Source organism: Motacilla alba, chromosome 3, assembly GCF_015832195.1.
Source record: "Motacilla alba alba isolate MOTALB_02 chromosome 3, Motacilla_alba_V1.0_pri, whole genome shotgun sequence".
NCBI lineage: Eukaryota > Metazoa > Chordata > Aves > Passeriformes > Motacillidae > Motacilla > Motacilla alba.
The window spans coordinates 73,457,091-73,483,625 of NC_052018.1; the positions used below are offsets into that span (position 1 = coordinate 73,457,091).

At 40.7% G+C, this 26,535-nt stretch overlaps 1 protein-coding gene across 6 annotated transcripts in view; it reads right to left on the reverse strand.

The window, feature by feature from the left end:
• The window catches only part of SMOC2 (SPARC related modular calcium binding 2), a 138,072-nt gene extending 112,387 nt beyond the window's left edge, over positions 1-25,685 (reverse strand). For all 6 annotated transcript variants that reach the window (XM_038131944.1, XM_038131943.1, XM_038131942.1 and 3 more), the window contains exon 1: positions 25,432-25,685. In XM_038131944.1, the coding sequence (XP_037987872.1) occupies positions 25,432-25,506 (75 nt within the window). In that variant the 5' untranslated portion in view covers positions 25,507-25,685. The remainder of the gene's footprint in view (positions 1-25,431) is intronic.
• Between the last annotated feature and the right edge of the window lie 850 nt (positions 25,686-26,535).

The window sequence follows — 26,535 nt, forward strand, 5'->3', positions numbered from 1 at the left end:
AGTAAGAAGTCTGACCATCTTCCTCCAGGGGACTTGCAGCTGTGGAGAGACCACGTATCATCTTTGGAAAATACAAATCTGTAAGGCAGTTTCTCATTGCTGGCATAATATGGTGCAAGTCAGATCACTTTCACTAGTACAGATAAGTCAAGTTCCCCCCTCCTTTGATGAAAGAGAAGAATAGCAATTGCATCCGAATAGAGCTACAGGTAAAGGAATGGTAATTTATTTTCATCCAGTAAGGATCTAAAAACAAAGATTAGATTGAGCAAGCCTGAAAAACTACACAGGAACACTCAACAAGAGGGTTTTGCAGCAATGCTTCCCAGAGCTCCTGTTTCTGGCCAGGACAAGAAATACCACAAGAACAGCCACAGTTTAATCCGAAACTGGATATGCATGCAAGAATAATGAAGATGGAGGGATGGGGAATGACAGACACAAAAACACAGGACTTTTACAAGCTCTGTCCAACCTAAAGAAAGGCTTGGGTTTCTTTATAGCTCAAGTTCGGTTGAAACCTTTATGTAATTCAATAGGGAAAGCTGGAGTGGAAATCAACACTTGATCCAGGTCTTATATTCTCTTTACCTCAAATACTGTATAATGTTGGCTCCTAAGAGCTGATGAGTGATAGCCTTAAAGGTGAGAGGCAAACAGCACAATGGCAAATCCAGTGAACTGACAGGGTGCAACAGGACATGGCTACAAAACGTGTGAAGAGAATTCACTGGTTGTAGCAGAGCCTGAAGAAACCAGTGAGGTGGGAGAAAGACAGGAAGGAGGATGCAGCAATGGCACTGAGTGCCACCTTAAGAAAAGTGTCAAGTGGCCACTGTACAGAGCAGCCATTCCAACTCATTATATTCTGTGCATCCCATTCTTGTGCACGCAAGACTTACTTACCATCATCTACGGCACCACTTGCACTGACTTAAGCAAAGTTACTCCTGATTTACATCTGTGTGAAAATAAGTCCTGTGTGCTCAAGGAAATACTCAGCACAGCTGGGACAGTTTAGAAACATGAAATAGATGTTTGTAACACCATGTGATTAAAGAAAAACCCAAACCACAGAGTTTAGATCCGAATCCAAATCCTCCTCAAGCTCGGTGTGTTTTAGATCCAAGATTTTGATTCAGGCTCTTGTCTATATAAATTGTAGCAACTCAAAATTTGCTGTAATTTTAACTAATATATCACACCGGATACATCAGCATCTACTTCGGATTTTAAAGGCTTTGTGGTAACTGGTAAATTAAGTTGTGAAACATAAACAATAAGTCCTTTTTGGTGTAGAACAGAAAAGAAACATGGAAAATAAATATGTTAACAGGCAAGTGCCAACTTATGTTCCACTGAAATAATAAATGCCATTGTCCATAACTCAGATATGATCATTAATTTGCTATAGCACAAATACATGATCATTAGAAGAACTCATTCAAGAGTTAAGCTGTAAAGACACCTGTGACAGAACTCAGCAATTTCCAGCACGCAAAAATTGTCATGGTTCCAAACCTAGTTTTTGCTAACAGCTAGAACTCTGCTTCTATAATGTTATCCATCAACCTCAGCTGTTTCCTTGCTCAAATATTTGTGGAAGACATTGAACTCTTTTATTGTCATTAACAGCAGCAATCCCATTTCCTTCCATAGGAATGCTTACACATTAGAAAGCAGAACTTACCTATTATGAAAACATTTGAAATGCAAGCAAATTTGACAGAAAGTAATAAACAAGCAAAATACCTTTCTCATTCAAGTGATCTGCCTTAACTTCCAGCAAAGGCAAAGATCCAATAACTTGAAATTGAAGTTAGAAAAATTCAAAACCCAAAATAATTTTATTTTTAAAAGTTGAATCTTATTAACCAGATGATTTTACATACCCTTAGTATGAATGAGAAGCCCATCTAGGAGCTGCCCATCTAGGAATATGTACATACTTCATACTTCCTAATAGCCTATTTTTTTCTGAATTTCGAAGTGTTCATCATTTCTAATGTATATAGGCAAACTGGTTGTATAAGAAGTAATTAACCCAGTAATAAAATTAAATCATCTTCCCACTCTTGAGAATCAGTGTCCAAACCAAAATATGTAGACTATGCAGTTAGTTGTGGGAAAAAGATTTCTTTCCTAGAGTCTAGGCCAGTAATTCCACATTTGAGAAAGTGCTTTCAAATTAAGTTAAAGGTCTACTGACTCCAGCAACAGATGTTTCCTCTCAGGGGTGGTATATGCTGGCAACCAAGTTGACAATTCAGAAATATTGGGAATATGCAAAATGAGCCTTCATTTCCCCTTTCACTTGGAGCTACAACAACCCAGCAATTAAAGTTTTCGAAGTAGTGTAGTCAGACAGCTTCAAATCCTCTTCTTCAGCTGGCAGTGCTGAAGAACAAAAATTCAAAATTGAAGCTCTGTGCTGAGTGTTAGTACTTACTGTAACTAGTTGCCAGCCTTCTTCTCAATGCAACATTTTCACAACTAATCAGTATTTAATCTTTTCCCAATGGACGAATATTCTGCCTACTTTCTCCCATTCAGTTGCTTTCACCATTTCCATGGATTTTGGTCCAGTAGAAAAAGGAAAAAGTCTGTGGGGTGCAACAGCAACCTTCAGAGCAGATCACTAGCCTCATTCCAGCCAGAAAAACAGCAACACTTACAAGAATATGAACTGATTTTCTCAGGCCCACCTGAACGATCTTACATAACAAACTGTGTACGTTAGTTAAAAACAAGTAGTGCTGTACCTCTTACTGTCATCTGAGCACAAAGCACAACGAGGATGAACAGAAGTATGGTTTCTTGAGTCTCCACATCAATAGTGACACTATTCATCAAAATAAAACTACAAAAGCTGTAATTGTTTCCAAACATCCATAAATTAACTCTGATGCCTCAGAGACATCCACACTGCAACACCTGTCACAGCCAGATGTTTTTGTTTGCTCTGTAGGAGAAAACTCAATGCTTTCAACAAGAGGGAAAAACTGTCCTGGTGTTTTTTGGTTAAATGGCAAACTGTGATACATCAGTCTGCTTATGTGTATATCTGCATTCTTATCTATCTATTCAAAACTAGCTTACATGTGAAATCATAAGTTTGTTGGTAGTTTTGTGGGTTTGGGCATATTTTCGTTTCTTTATACAGGATATGTGACCTGCTACAGCCACTTTTTTGAGTGCTTAAAAAAAATTCTGAGCTGGGAAAATGTAACAATCACTTGTTATATCCCATAGAGAAAAGTACTAGCAACACACAGTGTACCTGCAGAAAACCAGACCTGAACACAATGTGAAATGCATCATTTTCCTACGAGATTAAAACCTTCCCTGGACTGTAGATTCCACAGATAAAGGCATCCCCATCTAGGTTTGACTGAACTTCTAAAAACTTTTAGTAAAATCCTCTTTTATTTTGTAATTTGTTACTTCTAAGATCCAGACAGCATCTGGGATTTTTATTAACTGTAAACCTACACAGGTAAAATGAAAATTTCTTTAACTATATTGCAGCATTTCAGCTAATGTGTTTTAGTGCAGGTAATAGACTTTGTGGTGAAAATGCTCAGCTTCAGGAATTTTCCTAGCAGACTGAGAAACAATTTACTACTTTATCCTGTGTTTTATCCCTTTTAGATTCTATTAATAGAAAGCTCCATGGTTACAATCTTAGTTTCTCTGAACTAGTGAACTCAATCCAGTTTGTAGGAGTCAGTAAAGTGTTGCTAACTATAGTACTTTTCTTTTCAAATAGGTAAGATCTTCAGCATTTCAGGAGCCAGCTGGATGTCAATTTCCTTTGTTATTAAGAGACAAGAAAACCAAAGAGGCTGATGAACTCTTGCAAGGACACATTTGTAATACAACTTTCAGTAGGGTTTATTCTCCTGATCTTGAAGTGAGCACATACTGGGAAGTGTTATCTGTCTTCTCCCTTCAGGAAAGGTGCAAGTTTCTTCTGCTGACATCTTAGAATACTATTTTTTTTTCCTATGGTGAAAGTCCCTATTCCATATAGGATCTCCTAATGAGTTTAACTATTTTAGTTTCATCCTTGTAATTGAACAGTTTGACTACTAGCTGAATAATATGGGCAAATCCAGAATCACTGAGAAATGCTGTTTATCATCACTAAACACAGCAGCATCTCACAGAAGACAAAATAAATAGCAGATGTCAGTAATCCATCACTGTGTTCCCATCCACAAATACTACAGGTCAAAATCTTCCAAGTTGCAGCTGTGCAATGACTTCCATTTGAATAAGGATTCACTGCTATAATGAGAAAAAAATTTCCTCTTGTTATCTAATGTATATATCCAATAGCTTTTCTTGCAACAATGAAATAAAAAGACGGCTTGACAGTGTGTGGGGGTGGTATTCAGCAGAATTCCCCAGCGTTTGCTTTTGGAATATGTGCTGCAATTTCACTGATGCAGGATGCCCCAAATGCAACAAAGACTTAAATACACAGTAGTATCTTAATTTAAGAACATTGGCATTGTGTTCACAGCAATTTTGAGTGAACTAACAGTAACATTCACATGGGATATAAAGGCTTGAGATGTAACTCTTCCTTTTTTCATTGTTTCTCTTATGTGGTTTAGAGAACATCTTTCCAACATTCTTCACATCCTCCCCTTCCCACCACCCCCAGAATTAGGGGTGACATTTAGTTCTCACAACCATGAACTTGTGGAATGAATCACACACAGTGCCAGTGCAGGAAAATCCTGTTTCCTGAAAGCAACCACAGAGCTCTGAGCACCAAGGTTAAGTTATAACATGCAAGCTGGCATTAAATCCACCCTGAAGTTCAGTTCATGTAAGAGTTCACCACCATAAGATTTTAGTGGTGATTGCTGAAATTGAGTAACACAACAACTGGCCTAACAAATCCTCTCTTCCAGCACACTGTTCTCCTGAAGGGAGAACTACATGCGCAGCAGAGCTTTATCCTCAAATTATTCAAACTAAAAATGCAAGGTTGAAGAATTTACATTTCCTCTGTATAAATTCTCATTTGTTCCTGCCACAGAGCTACAGGTTTCTGCTGCCACTAAGCCAAAACAGCTTGACAGAAGCACTCAGTTTGGAAGTGCCTGGAAAGATGGGATGTTTCCCAGTTCTTCTTTCCAATGAATTTATTTCTCCTTCATATGCCACAAGCAGGATTCCAACAGTTCCCTCCAGCAGGTTAAAAAAGATTTTAGCAGAATCCTTAACACCACCACTGCCATAGAGAGGTACATAAACCACCCCAAAAAAGCACTTCTAGGAGTTTCATAGTTCATGACCTCACACTGGAGAATCTTACCTTACCCAGTCCCAGAGATCTTTGCCCTGACTACATCAGATGTGAACTGGACAGGGCATGGACGTGACTGCATGGGTTCTGCAAAGGGGGTTTGCCCCTCTGAGACGTCACTGCCCAAAGAGCTGCTCAATATTTTTAGTAAAAGCAACCAAAAAAAATGGGACTGAACCCATGGAAATGGACATTCTCCTCATTGAGATGGCTGCATAATAAAGGGACTGAAAGACATTGTATGACATCATGAGAAGAGTTTATTTCCCAAATTATTAATCTATATTTTCAAGGCTCCCTGCAGTCTAAAAACATAATGCTTTTTTGATCCTCGGAACTCCCTCCCAAAAGGTTGGTACCTTTTGCTGAGTAATTCAACTGTTTCATAAATTATAGTTTGTTAGTGTTGTGCAGCACATTATACATGGCACCTAAAGAAGGTATTAGAAGTACAGAAGGAACAGGGAAAATGACTCCTATTCAGATCTGCTGCACACAGGCTGCGTTCAGCTCTGGTGGGCAGAGGGAGGGCACAGGCTCCTTTTCCACTAGAAAAACAAGTATTTTAAAATCATCTAGAGTACAACTTTCACTAGGGATCATCTCTCTACCAGATTTTGTTTCTAGCATCAAATCCATTTGATGTGCTACCCATAAGTTTGTATCAGCGAAAAAGTCTATTTCTAACTACAGTGTGTTAAAAAAGCAAGGCTATTGCAATGATGTGACAAAATCTCTACTACTTAAAGAAAATATCAGTGAGGAACAAGATGGATGATTCAAAGTTAATACACTTATTGTGAAGGCAGACAGGACTTAACGATAAAATTTTTACCCCACATAAACTCTTCATAACTAGTTCCTGTAGAACTTACTTTAATCATTTCATGAGCTACTTCCTATCCTGAAAACATCCAAAGAGGTCAGATGAGCCTAATGCAGCAAAACCAATCAGTTAGAAAAGAAAATTTCCAGGACAACTGTAAGATTCTAAAATTCTTCCTATTATTTTCCTTATTTGGGTTGATCAAAAATGTTAACTATGAATGGAAAATCAGCTCCAAATCCCATAAATTAGCTTGGTTTTAGTGTTCAAACTTATGACCAGATATAACAGTAACATAAATTACTTTGCAAGTGCTTTCAGTATAAACATTTCTCCTAAAGTCTGGGAAAAAATCCTGATATGGTAAAGTAAGAATGTGAATGCAAAAATATTTCTCTTGCAGCAAGAAATGAGAAATGGATACTTTTTTTCCTTTTTTTCTTTCTTCAGGGAGAATAAAATGTCATAGTTTTCTTGTTGTCTCAGAAAAGTTGATGCTGGCAAGCACCTTTCGTTTCATAACTGCAAACACGAGGCATGAAATTTGATCTTTCATCAATGTGAGATCAGTTCTTGTGGTCTAGAACTATTTCTGACCAGACCTTGCAATATAATAGAAACTGATTTCACTAGGGCATTTCTGGTATGAATATTTGAAGGCGAGCCACGTGTTTGTTAGTTACCTGCAATATGCTTACTCAGTTTAGTCTTTTGAAATTTGAAAACAGTGAGAGATGTATGTCACAATTACAACTATGGTAATCTCTGGCACCCCTGAACCTCAGTACCTGCTGAGGAACTGTACTGCCACATTAGTCTTGATGTAGGTGGATATGTTTACTCCCTGTTGCACAACTCTGAAAGCCACAGCAGCATGGACACTGTGCCATGGTAACACAGCTACACCGAGCTATGTGGTCTCCTACTACCAGGAGTGTTTGATCAATACTTGGCTGCAATGGAGAAATAGTCATAAAGCACCTGTCCTTCCTGTGCTTCCTTCACTTGGGCACACAGGTGAGCACATAGACACGGACCCATTTCTCTGCAGCTTCTGTCTCTGGCAGCCTACCCATGCTTCCACAAGGTTTACTTGCACTTCTTGGTTTATAGGGTTTAGAAAGCAGGGAAAACAATGTGGAAAGTGTTATTCATCTCCTGTAATAGCTTGCTACTCACACCTGAGGAGACTGTGGATGGGGAAACTTTTCCTACAGGCCGCTGTCCTGTCAGATATATGAACACGAGCTGTCAACAGTCTGGTTACTGCTGTCTTGCAAAACCACAGTCAGTATGATATGGGAACCTACAAAACCTAATGTTACTTAGGCACACTGGGTGATTAGATGTAAGACTGCAGCATACACATTGCTTCCACAGTCTGAGTCAGTCCACTGCTCAGAGGGTTGTATTTTTCTACAGCTTTCTGCAGATTCTCTGTTCAGTCTTTTCATGGCTTAGGGGTTAATGAGACCCTTTGGTTTTGTACAGTGCTAGCTTCTTTTAATTCTCCTTCTCCAAGGGAAAAGTCTTCACTCACAAATACCAAAGCAATTTCAGCATATGTGATCAAATCAGAAGTTAATTGTCTCTACTGCCTGAGTATTTCATAGTAATTAAAGCTAAAAAATCTGTATTATAAAAAGTAGAATGCAACTCAACATCAACTAGAATGCAGAGGTGGTTTACTGGAGTGTTTATGCAGACACAAACCAACTCAGTTTTGTCCTGTAAAACTAGAAACAACAGCTTGGCCCGTGCTTGCCTCAAGTTGGTTCGTGTCACCTTGACCAGATCAAAAACCTAGCTGCTAGAATTTTTCATCAGAAGAATTATTTTACAGATTATAGAGATATTTGATCCCACTTAAAGAGCAGCCCATACCCAGGGAGGCATCGGATGCCAGGGGCTGGGGCTACCCCAGGCCCCCAGGGCTGCCTGCTCCTGGTGGGGGGTGGGACAGGCTCTGCCTCCCCACAGGGAGCCCCCACTGCTCCCACTCCCTGGTCCTCACAGCACCTGACACTCTAATGCAGAGTTCCTGCCTTTTACATTACACTTTTACCATATTAAGAAGCAGTTGTTGTGGTTCAAGTAAAAAGGAATTGGTCCCCTGAGACGAATGTGTAATGATTTTCTTTGGACCAAGGAAGGGAAATTCATTTTTAATTGAATAATATGAGAAAAAGACCTTACATGTGCTAATTTGTTGGACTCAAATGTGTTTAGACTGGTTGTTGGGATGTTTTGACATCAAGTAATTAGGGTAATTGGAGAAAACAGCTGGACTATTTCGACACTAAAGATTTTGATATGGGTAAGGTCACTCTGACACTAAGATCATGGAAGTGATATAAATGTAAAGGAACTTGCACAATGAAACAAAGTAATTTTCTATATAACACCAAAGATACCATTAAAAATACATTAATTAAACAGCTTGGGATTTTTCAAAAATGGATCTTTGGAGACATCTCCCAAATCGCTCCTTTATACTTCTACAGATGATCATATCTGCCATGCAAAGTGTGTGAGTATGAAACAGAAAAACAAACTGTGATAATAAAAATAAACAGTTTTACTTTATCAGTGTTTGGCTTTGGTAATAGTTACATAAGGACTTTTTTCCCTCTTTCTGCAGGGATAAATATGCAGCTGTCTGTGAACATTTTGATATGCCTGGTCAGAAACAAATTTAGCAAAAGTAACAACCAACAGCTTGACTTGTCTTATCTCAGTCTCTTGTTAATATTAATTCAAAGTACCAATGTCAGTTTATCCTATAGTTCAGATGTACCTACAAGATCATCCTGCATGGCATGACAATTAACCAGTATTTATTATGCCTACAAGTGTTTCAAGAACAGAGCCTGATTTTATAAGATATTTCAAGGCTGGAAAATATTCTACAAAATCTGCAAAATCCTTGGACATTTTAGCTGCTCAGTATTAAAGATATGTTTTTTCTAAACATAGGGCTTGAAAAACTCATTTTTAAATGAGCCATATTTATGCTATACATCAAATCTTTCATCAGAAATATATATTATTATATTATATACATATTAAAAATGGTATAGTAACTAATCAAGAAATCTGAAAAAAATGTGAATATTTCTATATTGTCTTCAATATTAAGATAAGATTATGTGATTGCCAACAAGAAGCTAAGTCAGAGAACCTGCAGAATTTGTAAATTTTGCAGAATACCTTTCAGATTAGAAAAGATTCACAGAAGCAGAATCAGTTCATGAAACTTTTAAGACTGTATTAATTCCTCCTTAGCAGATATCCTGTTACTGATAGAAAACTATAATTACAGCAGCCTGTAGCTTCATCCATGTTACACTGTGCATGAAATACTGCAGCTGCTTGAAGTTCCTTCTAATTAAAATCATTCTACTTAAAAACTGCTACATTTCCTGCATTTTTGTCTTCTGACAGCTCTCTTTGGAAACCAACCTCTTTTGCATTACTATGCATCTCTGGAATACTACAAGAGTGCTTCTCCATCTCCTTAAGAACATTAGCATTGTAAACACAGAATTTCAATAAAATCCACCAATTTTACAGAAATCCTTCAAACAGAAGAGCTGTTTGTTAAGAAGTGTCTTCTCTAAAAATGCAACATTTCATAGGCAAATTGCCTTTTAAAAAAACTTAATTCAAAAAGCCCAAATTTCTTGTCCTTTCTCTCTTTATGCTAACATAATTTTTAATCGCTTGTATTTTTGATTATATAGTTCTCATCATGAGAGAAAACACTCAGCCATTCATCTAATCAGATTAGCTAGGACAGATTTCACATGATTTGTTATTGGTAACCGTTTTTTTTAAATCTCAGACAATGAAAAGCCTACAATCTACAAATGAAGGCAATCAGTTAAAAGAAAACAAAAAGACCAAAAAAAGAATGCATGTACATGACTGGGGCAATAGGAAAGCACTTACCCTAGGCTGCCTGGAGCTAGATAGCTGTCCTGTATATGATATTTACACATTCTTCTTCTTTTGTGCTTTTCTTTTTTGATCCATGAAAAATATCTGTACCTATCTTTGGAAATGTGACTCCTCACCCTCTATTTTTCAGCCCATGCTATAGCTGATACAATCTTCAGCCTTTCACAAATGCTCTTTGAGTAGACGAGGAAGCCATCCTTTCCACCAACTCAGTTTCCACTGGCTCCTGAAGAACTACAGAGGTGATGGTAAATAAAAAGCAACAACTGGCAACTGCAACTGTGCCTCTCATGTGAGGTTGTTCTTGTACTCAGCCATCACAGTGACCTGCCAGTCACCTAGCAATAAAGCAGAAATATTTGCCAAAAATTTTTGGAACCTGCTTCTCTCCTGTGGTTCTGAGGGGCATTACACTGTCACCAATCTGGCCTTTACCAGAACATCAGGATTACCTAGCAATCCCTAATACATATTTTCTAAGAGAAAAGGGTCCCCAGACGAATTCCCAAACAACCTATGACATAGAGTGGGACTGCACTTCACTAGAGAGATCAGCCACACTCCACAGGATTAGGGAAGTGTCCATAATGAAGCTGAGTGTGGCTGATAAATTATCCCTAGGGTAAGAGAATACTGGGTATGCATTTTATTAGGTGATGAGCAGAAGAAGGGTAACATCTGGATTCACAGTCCATCAGGCTAAATCTGCCAAGTGTTCAATTCAAGTTCAGTTTATTTGAACAAACCATAACAGTTAAGCGGATTGCCATGGCACAGATCTCAATTCAATATGGAGAATGAAACTGCAACAGCACAATGGTGTCCACCTTTGACATGAAAAATGCACTGAAGAAAAAGGTCTATCTGAGAGACAGCAGATAGTCAACAGGTATTTAAGATAGCAAGACAGCAAGCAGCAGAAATCTCTGGGCTAGAAAAAGCTTAAAATCTTCATAAATGTGCTACCACAACAATGCAAGCGACCTGAACACTGAAAGACCAGTCCTTCTTTCCATAGCATCGTTCACAGCTCCAGTTTAATGGACACAAGGGAGTCGTGGCCACATTAACTGAAATAACAGCACTGACTTGTTTCACACAGTTGCTAAGACAGAGGCTGCCTGTTGAAAACACAAAGTCCCTTATTCTATGTTTCCACAGGCAATCTGCAGGAGTTTTAACACAATGTGCAAGCTCTTCTGGACAACACGGGACGTTGTCAACTAAGGAAGCAGCAAGTAAGCAACAGGAACCTCACCTGACATACTTCAGTCAAGCTTGGGCAGGATTCCAGGCCATGGGGGACAGCAGGACTGATTGAGAGGCATGAGCTTTGAAAAAGAGTGCATTGTGAAACCAATGCACACTGAATGGGCTTGCCCAGATAACACAGTCAGAATGAATAACAGGTATTTCAGCACTCCCAGCTTCATGAGCTTTTCTTAATGATTGTGTTGATGAACCATACATGTATGCAACCTTAGGTCTAATTTAACAGAGTTGTATGCACAGAAAGTCAATGTCACTGAGATAATATAAATCATTTGGAGATTGCCTTACAGGTTGCTTGTAAGAAAATAATTTTGCAAAATGTGTGCATGTTATTTATAGCCCATGTTATTTATAGTCCATTTTATTTTGAAACAAACACACTTGTTTTGTGGAGAAAAAAAGAAACATAAAAAATGCTGAGACTCAAGCTTTTTTCTTCACACAATTTTGGTGTGAGCACAGCTCCCCATTCTTGTGACTTTAACTGCTGTCTGTTCCAGGTTCTCCTCACTTGTATTTTAATTGAGCCAGTGCTTCCACCATGCTCAGCTGTCTATCAGCCAATCTTTGTCTCCCAGAAGAGTCTCTGGAGTCTTCATTGAGCATGCTATTTAAGAATAGCTGTGTCTTGGTGTGCCGTTGTCACAAAGACAAAAACTATCATATTCACAGGGGAAAAAAATTGGTAGTCTTATAGTAACAGTTTTGGTGGATATGGGATTTATCAAATTCATAGTAAGAGAGCTATAGAGCTATATTTGCCCTGAAAAGGAAATGATAGGATTTTAACAAGTTTTATTTCATGAATTAGGGGCTATTTCCAGTGGACCTTTAGGTTCTCTAGTCACATGCATTTGTCAACAGCATGTAAGAAGGACAAATATGACAACAGGGTTGATTCAAGAAAGTAAACAACATCCAGCAGCAATAAAGAGCATGGAGTGGTGATTTTATACTCTATATGCCCAGTGGTATCCTTTTGATCAAATTCTACCTCTATGTACAAAAAGCTGCCAACATGTTTCTGTTATGAACAGCACCATCACGCAGATACACACAGACTGAAAGATTTTATCACATCTTCCAGGCTTCATATCCAAACACGCACATTGACAGTATCAGCTTCAGGCACTTCAATTATCTCCAAGCTCCTCTGCACACTCCTGCCCTTATGGGGTAGACCCATGGTTTCCCTTGCTTTAGATTCAAGAGGGCAGACAAATGTCCAATTCTGTCTTGCTCAAACTCCCACTGGACATAGCAGGATGTTATGGAGAAGGCTGGACACACCCATTATAAATACTGTGGAATATAAGAATTGTTATTATGCAATCCCTCCTCTGGGACCCTGTACAGCTGAACCTGCAGCTCCTGTATCCACAACATACAGGCCACAATCAGAGATCCACTTCAGCTGAGTGCCTGCTTCAGGCATTTCTGCACTCCAAGTAACACGGTGATCTACAGAAGCTAACTGATATTCCAGAGAGCCAGGACAGAAGATGCAGTTGTGACACCTCTCTCTAATAGGAAGGACTGAAGCATGGTGAGGCAGAATCATTTCTGATCTTTTAGAAGAATGTACTGGCAGAGCAAACCATCTCACTTCCCATCACCCATGCTACTTCACCATCTGAACTGCCTTGCAGACACCTGGCACACATCACACAACTTTTGAATCAATACAGGACACGGAATGTGTGTATGTGACATATGCAGCCCTCAGGCTATTTCACAGTCACAACAAATGAAAGGAAATTAGGTAATCAGCTCCAATTATACTTTGACAACAGCTTCTAAATCTCACTCCACTGAACAGTTTTCTAGCAAAAACAGAAGCTGTAAAAAAATAATCACAAAGTTTTAAAAGATGTTGACCTTTATTCAAGCAAGTAGCATCAGATACGAGAAAGTATATAGTCCAGGCACACATGCACACCTGCTTTGCTGTTGTTGACAGCAGATTGCTGCAGGGCTCTTCCTGAGAGACATCCTGCATACCACAAAAGAGCTGGAGAGTATGAACTATGACCCCCTTCAGCCTTGATAGACTTGTCTTTTTTTTTTCAAATTTTCCCATCCATCATGCACACTCTTTCAAATGTTTGTCTCAATTTTACGAAGATCCCTGGAGGGAATTTCATTGCATCTCTGACACTGCTTTAATTGCTGTCAGCTGGAAATACTGTGTTTTTACATGTGATTAGTAATATTTGTAACCTCCTAATTTCATTGGAGACTTCTGGTTGCTTCTTACTTATATTAAATGAGTGACATTTCCTGACATGGTTGTAAAATGAATCTCACTTGGGAGTATTCTCACCCCGAGGTGTGTTGCGAAGACTCAGGATAGCAGTTTTAGAGAAATAATTTACTTTCATAACAAGGAAAGATACTGTGCAACCTTTTGATTTCTCCTGTCATAATAAGCAATGCAGACAGTAAAAGCTCTGTTCTGTCATTATTTAGAATGATAATCGTGAGAGCTGCTAAAATAAAATCAAATATCGCCTGAGGCAGTTCCTGAAGTGACCTGATCTGAGATTTGAAGGGAGATGGTATTCTTTTTGTTCTTTTCAGTCTTTAGATTACACAAATTCACCAACTAACAAACACAGCTGCCCTGTAGCACTTCCAACACAGTCAAAACCTAACAACTTAGAAATCTTGTCAAATGAAAACTAACACTAGACTCCTATGCATCATTCCCCTAGACCAAAACACACAAACAAAAAATATCAGATCAAAGCAGTCAGATCAAATTATATAAACTTCAGGGGGAAAATATCTGACATTCTGGTTATTAACCTCAAGGCAACTTTAAGCTTTTATGGGGGTTTTCCAATCATTGCTGAAAAACAAAATGAAGAAAAGATTTGCATGGGAATGTATATAGTGTACCCCTACATATACATATATGGCTGACACAGGTCATCTTAAGGTAGGAAATGGCAATCTAGGGAATTTATTGCAGCTGATGGATACAACATGCTGAAGCCACAGAAGGCATACAGAAAGAAGTTCTTGATAATGCCTGACATCTCTCTGAGTTTGTCAAGAGGGAATTTGGGCCAGGTTTCCCAGAGGGTTCTTGGTGTTGCTGCAGGTTTCCCAGAGGGTTCTTGGTGTTGCTGCTATAGAAAGAGAAGAGTACACTCAGAGGCTGTAACACAGCAGCAAGAATAGCTCTCAGCTCTTTGGTCTGCACTCACAGGACAGAAGAATCTTTCATCCAAACCCATCTCCTCTTCTCCTTTGAAAGGTAGGGAAGGGCAGTGGGTAGAGAAGCTTCCAACTCCATCTGACCTACATGCAAAAATAGGAAGAGGCATCCAAACATTCATGCTATTCTTTGTAGGAAAGACCAGGCTGCAATGATTCAGGGCTATTTTTCTTTAGGAGAGAAAGAGTTTTGCACCATGAAAGGAAACACATACCACAGGCTGAGAACCCCAGCTTTAGGGCAATGATAAGGTTGAAACACTAAGCTCTCACAAGTCAGGAAATACCAAGCAGATGACACTTGGCTCTCTGCACTGTGCAGAATACTTTGGCCAACAGCATGACAAGACCAGAGAATAGACAATTTTGCTGATCACTTCCTGTAATGTTGAATTGTTTGCTCCAATTCCTCAATTCTTTACAAAAGGCAGAGTAGGATTGAACATACGTATTTGTGTGTGTGTGTGTGTGTGCGTATACATTCATAGTTATAAGAAAGTCTATACAAAACAACCAGCTTGGATAATTTGCAGAGGGTGTAAAGAACCAGACTGTGGCCACAACTGCCTGATGAACTCTACTATTTGTATCTCCTCCATTATATGTGTTCAGTAACTTGCAAGAAGGTGTCATTCAAGATTTATTTATTACTGAACTTGAAAACTGCGGCAGACCAAGAAAGTCAACCAGGCACGAGCCTCTTTTGCCCAAAACATTGTACAAACACAGATAGCTTACATTCTGCACATAGAAAAGGCATGTAAACACTGAAGATGAACTAAGGAAAGATCAACTAAATGGCAAGGAGAATAATGGAGAAAAATCTACAGCGGCCAGAGAGAGTTCAGTCACAACTAGGAGTCCCAAAAGATGCCAGTTTCCAGGTCCTCTGGGCTCACTCCTAGCAGCAGTGTTGCAGTAGCTCTTTGCTTTTGCCTCAATACTACATGAATTGTGAACCTGTGGTTATCTCACCAGTCAGTCTATCAAACCAGCAGTGCTGTGTCTACTGAGCTTTAGTGGGTCTGTCACCCGCCACAAAGATGAAAAAATTAATCTCTATCAGCCATTTAGTCTCGGTGTCAGATCTGGCTTTGTCATGTAGTAGGAAATACCCTGACACTCTCATTGCTGTAGACCTCTCCTGGTCTTGCAGTTAATGAACATAAACACTGACACTTCATAAGAGAAGTACTTGATACCCATTTTGCAGTGGAGAAAATTGCTGCACTAGTTACAGACAAGTAGACACTTGAGCTTTGCTTTTTTGCCATTTTCCCTTCAGAGTGAAATCAATTATCCATGCATGAATATTGCCTTGTAATTTTATTGCAAAATAATGGAAGTCCATTATCAAGCAATGACAGAGCTTCTGCTCTGGGAGTCATTCAGCACCTGGAAAAGGGAAGCTTAAACAGAAGAGCTATTTACCACATGAACACTTCTCTCAAAACAACTTTCCCTTTCTTTCAGAAATGTAATTTATGGAACCTTTCAAGGAGAAAACATGATGGAAAGATAAAACCTCCTGTTTAAAGTTCAGATTTGCAACTAAATCCACTTAGGCTGAAATCTATCAAAAATTTGGCATGCTTGGAAACTGCTGTCCCAGGAGGAGATGGTCTGAAATTCAATCCTATTAAATACAGTGTAAAAAATAAGTTATCCACTTTGTTTTGTCTTGCTCATCAGAATTTATGTAATAAATGCTGCAAAAAGAAACAGCATGGACACATGCAATGAAATTAATATGCCCTATGCTTTCTGCCGACTGAACCCCTCCTCATGTCTCACGGCCAAGAGCATCTCATATGTTAGGCCATATATTCCCTCTTGTCCTCACCAGCCTGCTCTGAGCTCTCATGAATGCCAGTTCATGTTAATTAATGTCAAGCCACACCATGTCATTAAAGACACTTTCTTTTTGCAGAACTCTTTTCTACCTTTCAATAGTTTGCGTCAAGACTTTTTTCCACTTGAAATTTTCCCCATTTGAGGTCCCATCTGACGTGAAACTGAGTGGCAAACACTGAAAAATCAAGGTCTCCAGCTGCTCCCCTCCGGACTAAAGACACTGGGGAGGGAAACCCGAGCTTGTCCTCCTTTCAGCCCTTGCCAGCGGAGACGGGGCACACCGCGCTGCTCTTGCTCTCCCTCCCGTGGTGGATCCCTGCAGTGCCAGGGAAGAAGAGAGGTGACCGGTGACCTCCCTGCCCCTGAGGACGCTGCGCAAGCGTCTGTATTTGCAACGGAATGGACAGGGGGAGAAATGGAGAAATACCTGTATGGACCCTCCCATGTCTGCTTTTTATTTTGTGTCACTTAAATCTTTGATGGCTCTCTTCCAAAAATAAGCCATCCAACACACCGGAGATAATTCACTGAACAAATAAACCTATGGTTAACTCAAAGTCTGATTTAGTTTCTACATTGACAATCTTTTTCATTTCTGCACCCTCTTGTGGGGACAAAGGTATCTTTACAATATGTGCTACCCTCGAGTACATCGTAGCATACTTATTTCAGGACCAGGTTTCACTCACTTGATTTCATTTCTTTGATAGAAACTTTTACTTTAAAAAGTGACATTTGTCACAGTGATTTTTCACTCTAGAAGACCCGTCAGCCCATGTGACAACTGCTTCCTTGACTTAAGCAGGGTTATACAGCACTATAGGTAAAAAAAGGTGATGCACAGTGACCACACCATTAACAAATATAACTTTACAGAGCCAGGGTCCGTTCCACTGACACCCCTTTGTCTGCACTAAGTGGCATCCATGTGGAGGCTACAGTGAATGACAACTGATTAAAACACTGTGATTAAATGCAACAAATAATTCTTCACCTGCACAGACAAGGACAAATAAATTAACTGAGACAACAGAACCAGAGACTATTGGTAAGCTGTGTTCAACGTGTCCTCCTGCTTCTAATAGAGAATGTCCTTTCAATTTTAAGACTATTAGGTTCACCTCACAGTCCCAAAGAGGAACACAGCATGTTAGGACGACACAGAAAATCAGGATAAAGACAAGTGCACTGAAACCATCATGGCACTCATGTTTCAGCCTCCCTGAGAAGAGATTCTCACATTTTATTATCCCCATCTTTCTGACATGCTGGCACTGACACACTTCTACCTTCTATTCTTAGAACAGTGGCCCCAAATCCTAGATTCTACCATTTGCAGAAAGACGCCACTGAGAAGAGCAGCATCTAGCAAAGAAAAACATTTGGGAAGCAATTCTCTAGATGGCATGATTTAGGTCCCCAGCTCACACACTTTGTATTCTGTGATACTTTCAGACACATAGTCTCATTTAACAGCATTTCTGTACAAGTAGACATGTAGCAGTTAAAATATGGTTACAATGGTTTGCATGTCTACTAAAATGTCACCCACTCTTCTCCCCATCCTTCAAAGTAGTAATGAGACTCAATGGCAGATTTTACTCAGACTAAACTCAACCATTCCTCCACTTTACTCCAGATAAGAGCAAGAAAAATAATGGAACTGAGGCATTGCCTTCCCACCCTGACATCCAGGGGTCATCTGCAATCTGCAGGTTTTCTCTGTACTGCAGCTTGCTGCATGGATCATAGCGAGTCCATCCTGAATACCAATAAAATTTTTCTTTATCTGTCGCCACTTGCATTTAAAAAAAATGTACTGATCTCTCCTGAGCTTTTACACTGTTCACTCACTGATAATACCTTGTTTTAATTCTGAAAAAAGGTCAGACTATTAGTGATAAAGGTAGGCCTAGTAAAAAGACTTTGAGCACTTCACGGCAGCAATTTTATTCAAAAAATCTGCAAAATATAGCATGAAGCAATGACTTAAAGAGCATTCCAAAGTAAAGGAATTTTTCTTTATTTGCATGTAAGTACTCCTTAGTTGCTCTAGGACAGATTCGAAGATTTATAGCACATGTATGACAGCTAATTTGTATACAGTTCAAAAGTGAACACCTAAAAGACAAGAAAGTGTATCATTACATCCTCAAAACAAATTTAAGGCAACACAAAAGAAAAAAATTATCCTTACTCAGTGACTCAGAAGATGACACAACAAGCAGCCTAAAGTAAATGAAGGGAAAAAAGCTAGGTTTTGGATAGGTATGATGTAAACATTCTCGAGCAAGTTTTCTAGCAACCCACTGAGCAGGCCAGGGAGAGATCTGGAAAGGATCACCTTCAGGAAATGTTTTCTCTTTCGTCCTGACCAGAATTCTAGGTTGCATTCTCTGTTAGCCTGGATTTTCAACAGCTGATGAAACACTTAGTGGTCATTTTTAAAAAGTAACAAATTAGAGAGGGGAAAAGAATTCACTGAACGGCAGTTACTAACTCATCAAAGCAATTTCTTCCGCAGGGACCAGCTGAAACTTCCATTTGAGAGATTGTCTTCGTGAGTTCTGTGGTAAGACGTGACACTGAATTAGCTTTGCTGCTTGACGACCACTGATAATTTAGTAAAGTCATATTAAGCAACCCTCTGATACTAACTGCTATCATACCAATCTAAAAACTTAAAAACTAGTCCATATTCTTCTAGGTAGCATTCACTTCCCCATAACCAAAGTTTGTATCCTTGTATCCCATGCATACCAGAGCACTACAGCAATGGCTATAATTCTGACCCATTCCCTATGTACATGGGGCAGCTAGGCAAAGACTAAAAAACTGCAGGAAAAAAAATGCAGGTATTTATGCTGTACCTTCTCTTCTCTGCTTAGTTTATTTGCTTATGGACAATATCGTGTTACATCTCACTATCCCTCATTTTCTTTTGGCACAAATTGTTATGTATGAGATTAGCATAGTGCGAATTTTTTCTGAAGTATTTTCTCTTTCCAGGTTTGCCTCCAGTGTTGCACTGTTGCACTGCCACTGTAGATAATATTAAGGCAGTGATTAGCAATTAATAACCAGAAGTGGATAAAGAAATGCCAACACAAGCATATCCTGTGAAAATACACAGGGCCGTTGAGACCAAATGACTGGCATCACCAGAATGCTGTGGTGCTGTGTGCTTCTTTTGCTGTAGAAGACAGTAGAGGGGGCAGATGATGAAGTATTCACGAAGTCAAAAACTACTTTGACTAAATTAATTTGGAAGAAAGGACTAAAAATTTTAATTGTGAAATGGCCTTCATCATGAATTTACAATGTCAACTCTAAAAATCTACCTCAGAGCACAATACTAAATCAAACAGAAAATTAGGATGCATTTGGGTTTTGATTCTAAAGAAAACACAAATTTTTTGGAAATCCCTGAGTCCTTTGCGAGATATAACTTCCTTTCACTCTGCAGATTGCTCAAGAATGTTTGAATTTGTTCAGATAAAAATGTCACTCCTGAACCAAACTCGGACCTTCATTGCTGTTCAAAAATAGGTCTTTGATTCCAACTCTTTCTTACTCAGTTTTTAATTTTCAGGCGCCTCTGCACTTCCTGGTCTCAGGCCTGACAGGAAATGAAGCACCAAAATACCATGAAAATGGCTGTGCCTGTGGTGAGGCTGGTCTGGCTGAAGAAATGGAAATATGAGCAAAGTCCTGAGCAAGCCAGATCTTGAAAAGATCTGTAGCTTGGTTTTCAGACCAACAGGGTTCAGATAGGTTTTGGATAGCAGCTAAACCTTTGGAGGCTTTTCAAAATGAACTAAATCTTGAAGTTTGCCCACTGTCAAGAAATACAGCTGTTCCTCGAGGTATTCAGTAGGCAACAGGGGGCCAATGACAGCATCAAAAGTGGCCACAATATGCACGATTTACTTCTTTTTTTTGCTCTGTCCTGCTCTTCCCTCGCCACTCACGTTCATTTCTAATCTTCAATTCTAGTTTTAAAAATCTTACAGGCATGCAGTCAACCGGCCATCTTCATTAACACATTATAAGGTACAGTTTATGTTGGCTGCATGCACAAAAATTACTTCTGACCCCCAATGAGAAGTTTGCTGACGCTTTCAATATCAACTCCCACAGTTTTTGAGGTTGTTTCTTTAATAAGAAGTGTCTTGAGAGTTTATTGCAAGGAAGCATTGTTGAAAATGTTTTATTTTCAGAGCTGATGTACCCTCAGTTGTACCAATGCTCATTTGCAGTAACAATGTTGTCAGGATCTGGAGCCACTTACAATTTTATTTATGGTCTTGGTTTTTCAGTCACAATTAGAGTAACTTTTCCAAATGTTTTGGTTTGCAGGCGCCATCCAAATGGGTCCTTAACTTGAAAAGCTTTGATTGTGTTTAGCTTCCCTTTACTGAACTACCTTAGTGGTCCATCTCATATTGGTCAGTGTGTGGAAGCTATCCAGCACACTAAATGCTATTGAATACTCACAAAGCATGTGCCAAGGGAGAAAAAGAAAACAATTGTTCCCCAAAATATTCAGCTGCTGATGAAAGAAACTATTACCAGGCGGAGGTGTTCATTTCAAGAAGTAATTTCAAGCAAACTTTCTTCCCCTGTAAGATCTATCAATTGCATTGAGAAAAGCACATGGTGCAGCAAGGCTTTGAAAGTATAAATAGTTTGTGGTATGTTGCAAGTCATCAAGATTTTAAAATAAGAAACACTTGTATCCTATTGTTTGTAGAAGTACATCCACACACACAACACTGCAACTGAGATAAAAGCAAAGTTGATGGTCTCAAAAATGCAGTATAAACAATGACAAAGTGTGTTGGTAAGTGCAGGGATCATAAACTTACTTATTTGAGGAACAAAATGAGCTTTCTTCAAAGCACTGTGTTTCAAAACAAAAGTACCTATATCCTCAAGATATGCCTAATTTCCCTAATACAAGAAGTCAGCAAGGCTCAGATCTCCTCAGTTTCATACATCCAGAAAGAACGGGTACATCTCACAGAGCAGAATAAAAATGCAGCATTGTAAAAACATTCCAACAGCGTGTCACAAAAATTACAGAGTGCTACCTGGTCTTCTATAAACAAGGTAAAAGGACAAGGCTACTTAAGATATTTTGTGGAATGTAAGAATGTTTTACATTAGTATTTGACACAAGGAGAGAAAAGAACAGGAGCAGCGAAACTGGGTACAGTCCCTCCAGATATCATGGGTTCTTATGAGACAGCTCTCAGCCTACCTTTCCATAATGAAAATCATTGTTCTGTTGCCAATATTTGTTCATTTGAAATAACAATAAATACAATACTAAAGAACATTATCCTCCTGCATGCATCCCTGAGGCTCAGTTAGCAATTAATAATTGGAATATTACATTTCACCTCACTTTATCTATTATTACAATATGGTCCTACTCAGGACACCAGAGTCCAGGAGAAACCTTAGCAAAGAGTAATCTTGGTGACAAGAAGCCAAGACTGGTACAAACTCAAAGTGGCTTTGGACTATCTCTAACCCAGTGAACACATAGAAACACTGAAACTCTTAGACCCTGGTGTACATCATGTCTTCCCAATAAAGATTCAGGTACACATCAGCCCATCTCTCATCAACCCTTCTCTATCCTGGCACATAGTCAAGCAGTCAAGTCAGTTCTGTCTGAGTCCACAGTTTGGGCAGAGAGGGACAGATTACAACACTCACACTCTAGATATAACCATGAGGTCCAGGGGACCAGACTCTAGACAGACCGGAGCATTTCAACTACCTGCTGACTATTCTGATGCATCTGCCTGCCAGAAATTGTCCTAATAGCTGTTATGTAGTAGGAAGCCATATGTGCATCACTCCTTGCAAACCTGCAGTCACATAAGACAATCAGAAATCTCTTGGAGATATTATTTGTGTGAAAACTCTGTGATTTAATGCTATTGGACTATTGCAAAGCTTCCAACGTACGAAAATCACATATTCACCTGGACTACAAACATGGATGGTCCTTGTGCCCAAGTGAAATGTAAAAATATTATTCCTAATTAAATGGGGAAACAGGTTTGTAAACTACTGAAAGTCTTTTCTGAAAGTAATACTTGATCTGTTCCTCGAGCTAGTGAGGACATAAAGTTAAAACAGGCCAGAGATCTGTTTCTTGAGATGAAAATCTTAAAGACAGATGTTGATATCCTCCCTCCCTGCCATGCCATCACCCAGTTTGTTGCTTAAAGCCCAGACAAGGAAAAAACCTCCAGTCCATGTGTTACCTTTTGGAAAATGGTGGAGTGGCTTTTGCTAGATGGAACTATAATTTTTATTTATTTATTGTCTTGTCTCTGCCAAGGTTCATCTTATGTCAGATTTACGACTGCAGTAGACTGTTCCCCTGATATTGCCATCACCTGGCAAAATGAGTATACCTCTGACAATACTGTGATCAGGGATGTGCATTCCCTCTCCATGATCATCCCATAGTTCTGATAAAACTCAGATCTGCAGTGAAACCCACCCTGTTCCCATGACCTCTGGTTGTTTATGAAAATTTCAGCCTTTATCTGTTATTCCTCAAGCCACAAATAAAAAATAAAATCTGCTTATGATGTGTAGAAAAGAATGGCCATTCTCAGTCGCCACACAGTGGCCCAGGAGGTGAGAAAAAAGGCACAGATTTTCTTGGTTTTTCTACACAGCTTGGGTTTGTTGTTCCTTGTAATTATGCAGATACTATCCATGGATGTTTGAGAGAGGCACGCGTGGAAAGGGGTTATATAGTCTGTGAGCTACAAGCAAAATGACTACAGGAGTTAAGAATGATTAAACGGTGTGGTATTTGTTGCTGTAAGTGGTTTTTTATTGTTGTTTAAACAGGTAAGTACAGAAATAGTAGAAATAAACCTGCCTCACTCAAAGATCAGCCTTGTGGGAAGATGTAGAAAGTATATGTGCATCAGTGTGTGCGTGTCTTATTTCCTATGGGTGTCTGCCTGTCCCTTATTTCTTTTAGGGAAGGATTTCCAATGTAGTCTAGTATTTGTATGGGTGAGCCCTTTCCGTAAGAAGAGCACAGGCAGAGGAAAAACTAACATGAGCTCACTACCTACAGTCCTCTACTAACAAGGCTAGCTACACCTACCAAAATGTTCAAGTTCATTTAAGTCTGAAAGCTTGACACCTTTAAAACCATTACCTTTTTGGTAGCAGAGGCAGAGGGTGGGAATTCCACCAGAAGTGACTTTTCTGCTCATGGTTCATAAAGATGCAGACTACTATTAGGTACCAAAATGAGTAATGCACACTTTGAATTGGTGAAGGAAAGAACAGAGGGACTTGTAACTTGACTCAGACAACAGTGAAGGCAAATACATTTACGTGAGTCTATGGCATTTAATTTTTAAAGTTTGCCAAAGTGCCCTTGGCCAGATATTTCTTCCCTTTTGTGATGCAGAAAACCCCTCACAGAATGAAAAGTATATTCTGCAATGATTTATATCCATACTTTAAACGGTTTTGACATCATTTGGGTTATGTATCATCTAAAGATATTGTAACAGTCACAATCACTCTTACTTTACATTTGGACAAAGTAAGGCTGGGCAGCATTTCTAGTTTACTTCCACACTAATATTTAGAACTCTTTTTATGTACAGAAAAAGAATATTACATGTCCTATCTTGCAAATTGTGTTTATACATTTGTTAAAGTTAACTTGAAAGTAAATTGCAATGTTAATCTGTTTATTAGAATAGTATATATCACCTGACAGTGTAAGGGGGCTTCAAGTGAAGGTCTTAAAAAGTAAAATATGAGAATCACTTGATATCTGTCCCACACTTTAAAATGCCATACACAATAAAATTCATGGAGCAAATTCAGTCCTTTAAGGTTTTCAATTAGCAGCTTCTAATCTACAAATAATTTAAGAGAAAAAAAGAAAAACAAACAAACAAAAAACAAACAAAAACAAAACAAAACAAAAAACCTAACTTAGTCAACAAGGCAAAACTTTTCCTGAAGAATTTCAGGTATGAACAGCTCAGCTATCCCCCACAGACACTTCACCTTGAGCTGTCCCTATAGCACCTTATTCAATTCGGGGGGGGGGGGGGGAAAGGAAAAAGAAAACCAAAAAACCCAAAAAAAACTCAACTCTTGGGATTTTACAGAAATTTTCTGAAAGACTTAAACAAAATAGGGTCTATTTCACTTTGCAGCTGCCTGTAACTTTACCATAATAAACTCTAAGCGCACAGCCTTCACCAAAACACTTAAAAACAGCTTGAAAGAGGTATTTGCTGCCCGTTATGTTTACTCAAGCACTTGTTTAAAAACACATTTAAGGAAAATGTTTTTATTTCTACAGATTGCATTAATTATAGCTTTGCAAACACTGCAAGCTCTACAAGAAGACTGAACTGAGCTATTAGCTGCAAACCTCAGGTCTTGGCTAGAATAGTGGTTTTGGCTTATTTAGTAAGCCTAATGAATTGGCTCACCCATCTCTACGCGGAGTTCCATGTATAGCATCATGGGGCCTGGAATAGCCAGAAAGGCTTGTTTCATGTTGCTTTATAATTAAAATGAAGTAAAATCGGTCAGCCCGAGTCGGTCCAAAAGCGGACCTCACTGCAGCATTATTCCTCTTCGGGCAAATAAAAGCATTAACACGGACATTAACGCCGGACCGAAGCTCTGCGGGGACCCGCAGTAAACCTGCGCTTCGCAGCCGCGGGCCGCTCTCTCCCCGGAGGCGCTCGGCGGGGCGGCGGTGCCGGCTGTTCCCGGGGCGAGCCGCGGCGGAGCTCCCGCCTGGCCGCGGCTCCCGCCTGGCCGGGGCAGGGCGCAGCGCTCGGCCCGGCAGCCGCGGGCGCCTCTCGCTGCCCGGGGGCCGCATCGCCCGCTCAGGTGCTCCCGGGACCGGCCTGGAGGGCGCCCGGCGCCGGTGGCGGGGTGGCCTTACCGTGAGGGCGGAGAGCTTCTGTGCCGGCACGGCGGGGAGCAGCTCCGGCAGCAGCAGCAGCAGCGGCACCCACATCCTGAGGAGGCGGCGGCGGCGGGCACGCTCGGCTGCGGGTAGCGGAGGACGGGGACTCTCCTTGGGATGTCGCTCCCCCCCGACGCCTGCTTTGGCTCCTTTTCAATCGCTCCGGCTGGGAGGTCCCAGCTCAGGTCCTCAGTTTTCTTTTTCCCCACCCCAGTCCTTAAAATTTTGGGACGCCTGTGAAGCTGAGAGGCGGCACTTTCTCCCTCTCTCTGTGTCCCTCCCCCGCTCCTCGGGAGTCAACGCCGGCTAGGAGATGCTCCCCCAGCCTCTCGTCTCCCGGAGCCCTCCCACTGCCGGGGGAATCTGCCGGACGCCGCCGCCTCCCTCGGGGCGCCGTGCCTGCCTCCGCCTTGGGCGAGCTGCTGTCTAGCCCTGGGGGTCCCTTCCTCTCCCTTCCAGCCCTCAGCCTTCTGTGGCAGGGGAAGCGGGAGAAAACGACTGGGACGGGAAGGGAGGACACACCACCACCACCGGGAGCACGCGGGAAGGCACTGCCGCGGCTGCGGAGGCTGGCGGTGTGCGACCTCTGCGATCCGCTCTGCCCCTTTTCCTCTTATCCTTCCCCCTCCCCAGCCCGGCCTCCGCTTTCTCCTCCCAGACCCACAGATCCTCGCCGATTAACCCTCCCCGGTGCTCCCGGGGGGGTCGCCGCTTGCTTCCCCCGCAGGGTTTATTCCTCCCCCACGCCCCCACCACATGCTGAATCAACATGTACAAATATTGGCAGCCCCTGGCAGGCGGGGGAGGTGGTCCCGACCCCCGCCCCGGGGAGCCCCGAGCTCCTACCGGAGCGCCCCTGCCCTGGCCCCGCCGCGCCTCCCGCCGGGCACCGCACGGGGCGGGAGCCAGGACCGTGAGCTGGGACAAAAGCCAAGGTGGCAGCTCCCCGTGGGGCACCGGGCGTCGCTGGGGGCTGCCAGGCGCTCCAGCACGGCAGGGAGCGGGCACTGCTGGCCCCGAACGAGATACCCCGGTGAGATGCGGAGGCTGCGGGGCCGCCGCTACGCATGCAGTAAATGC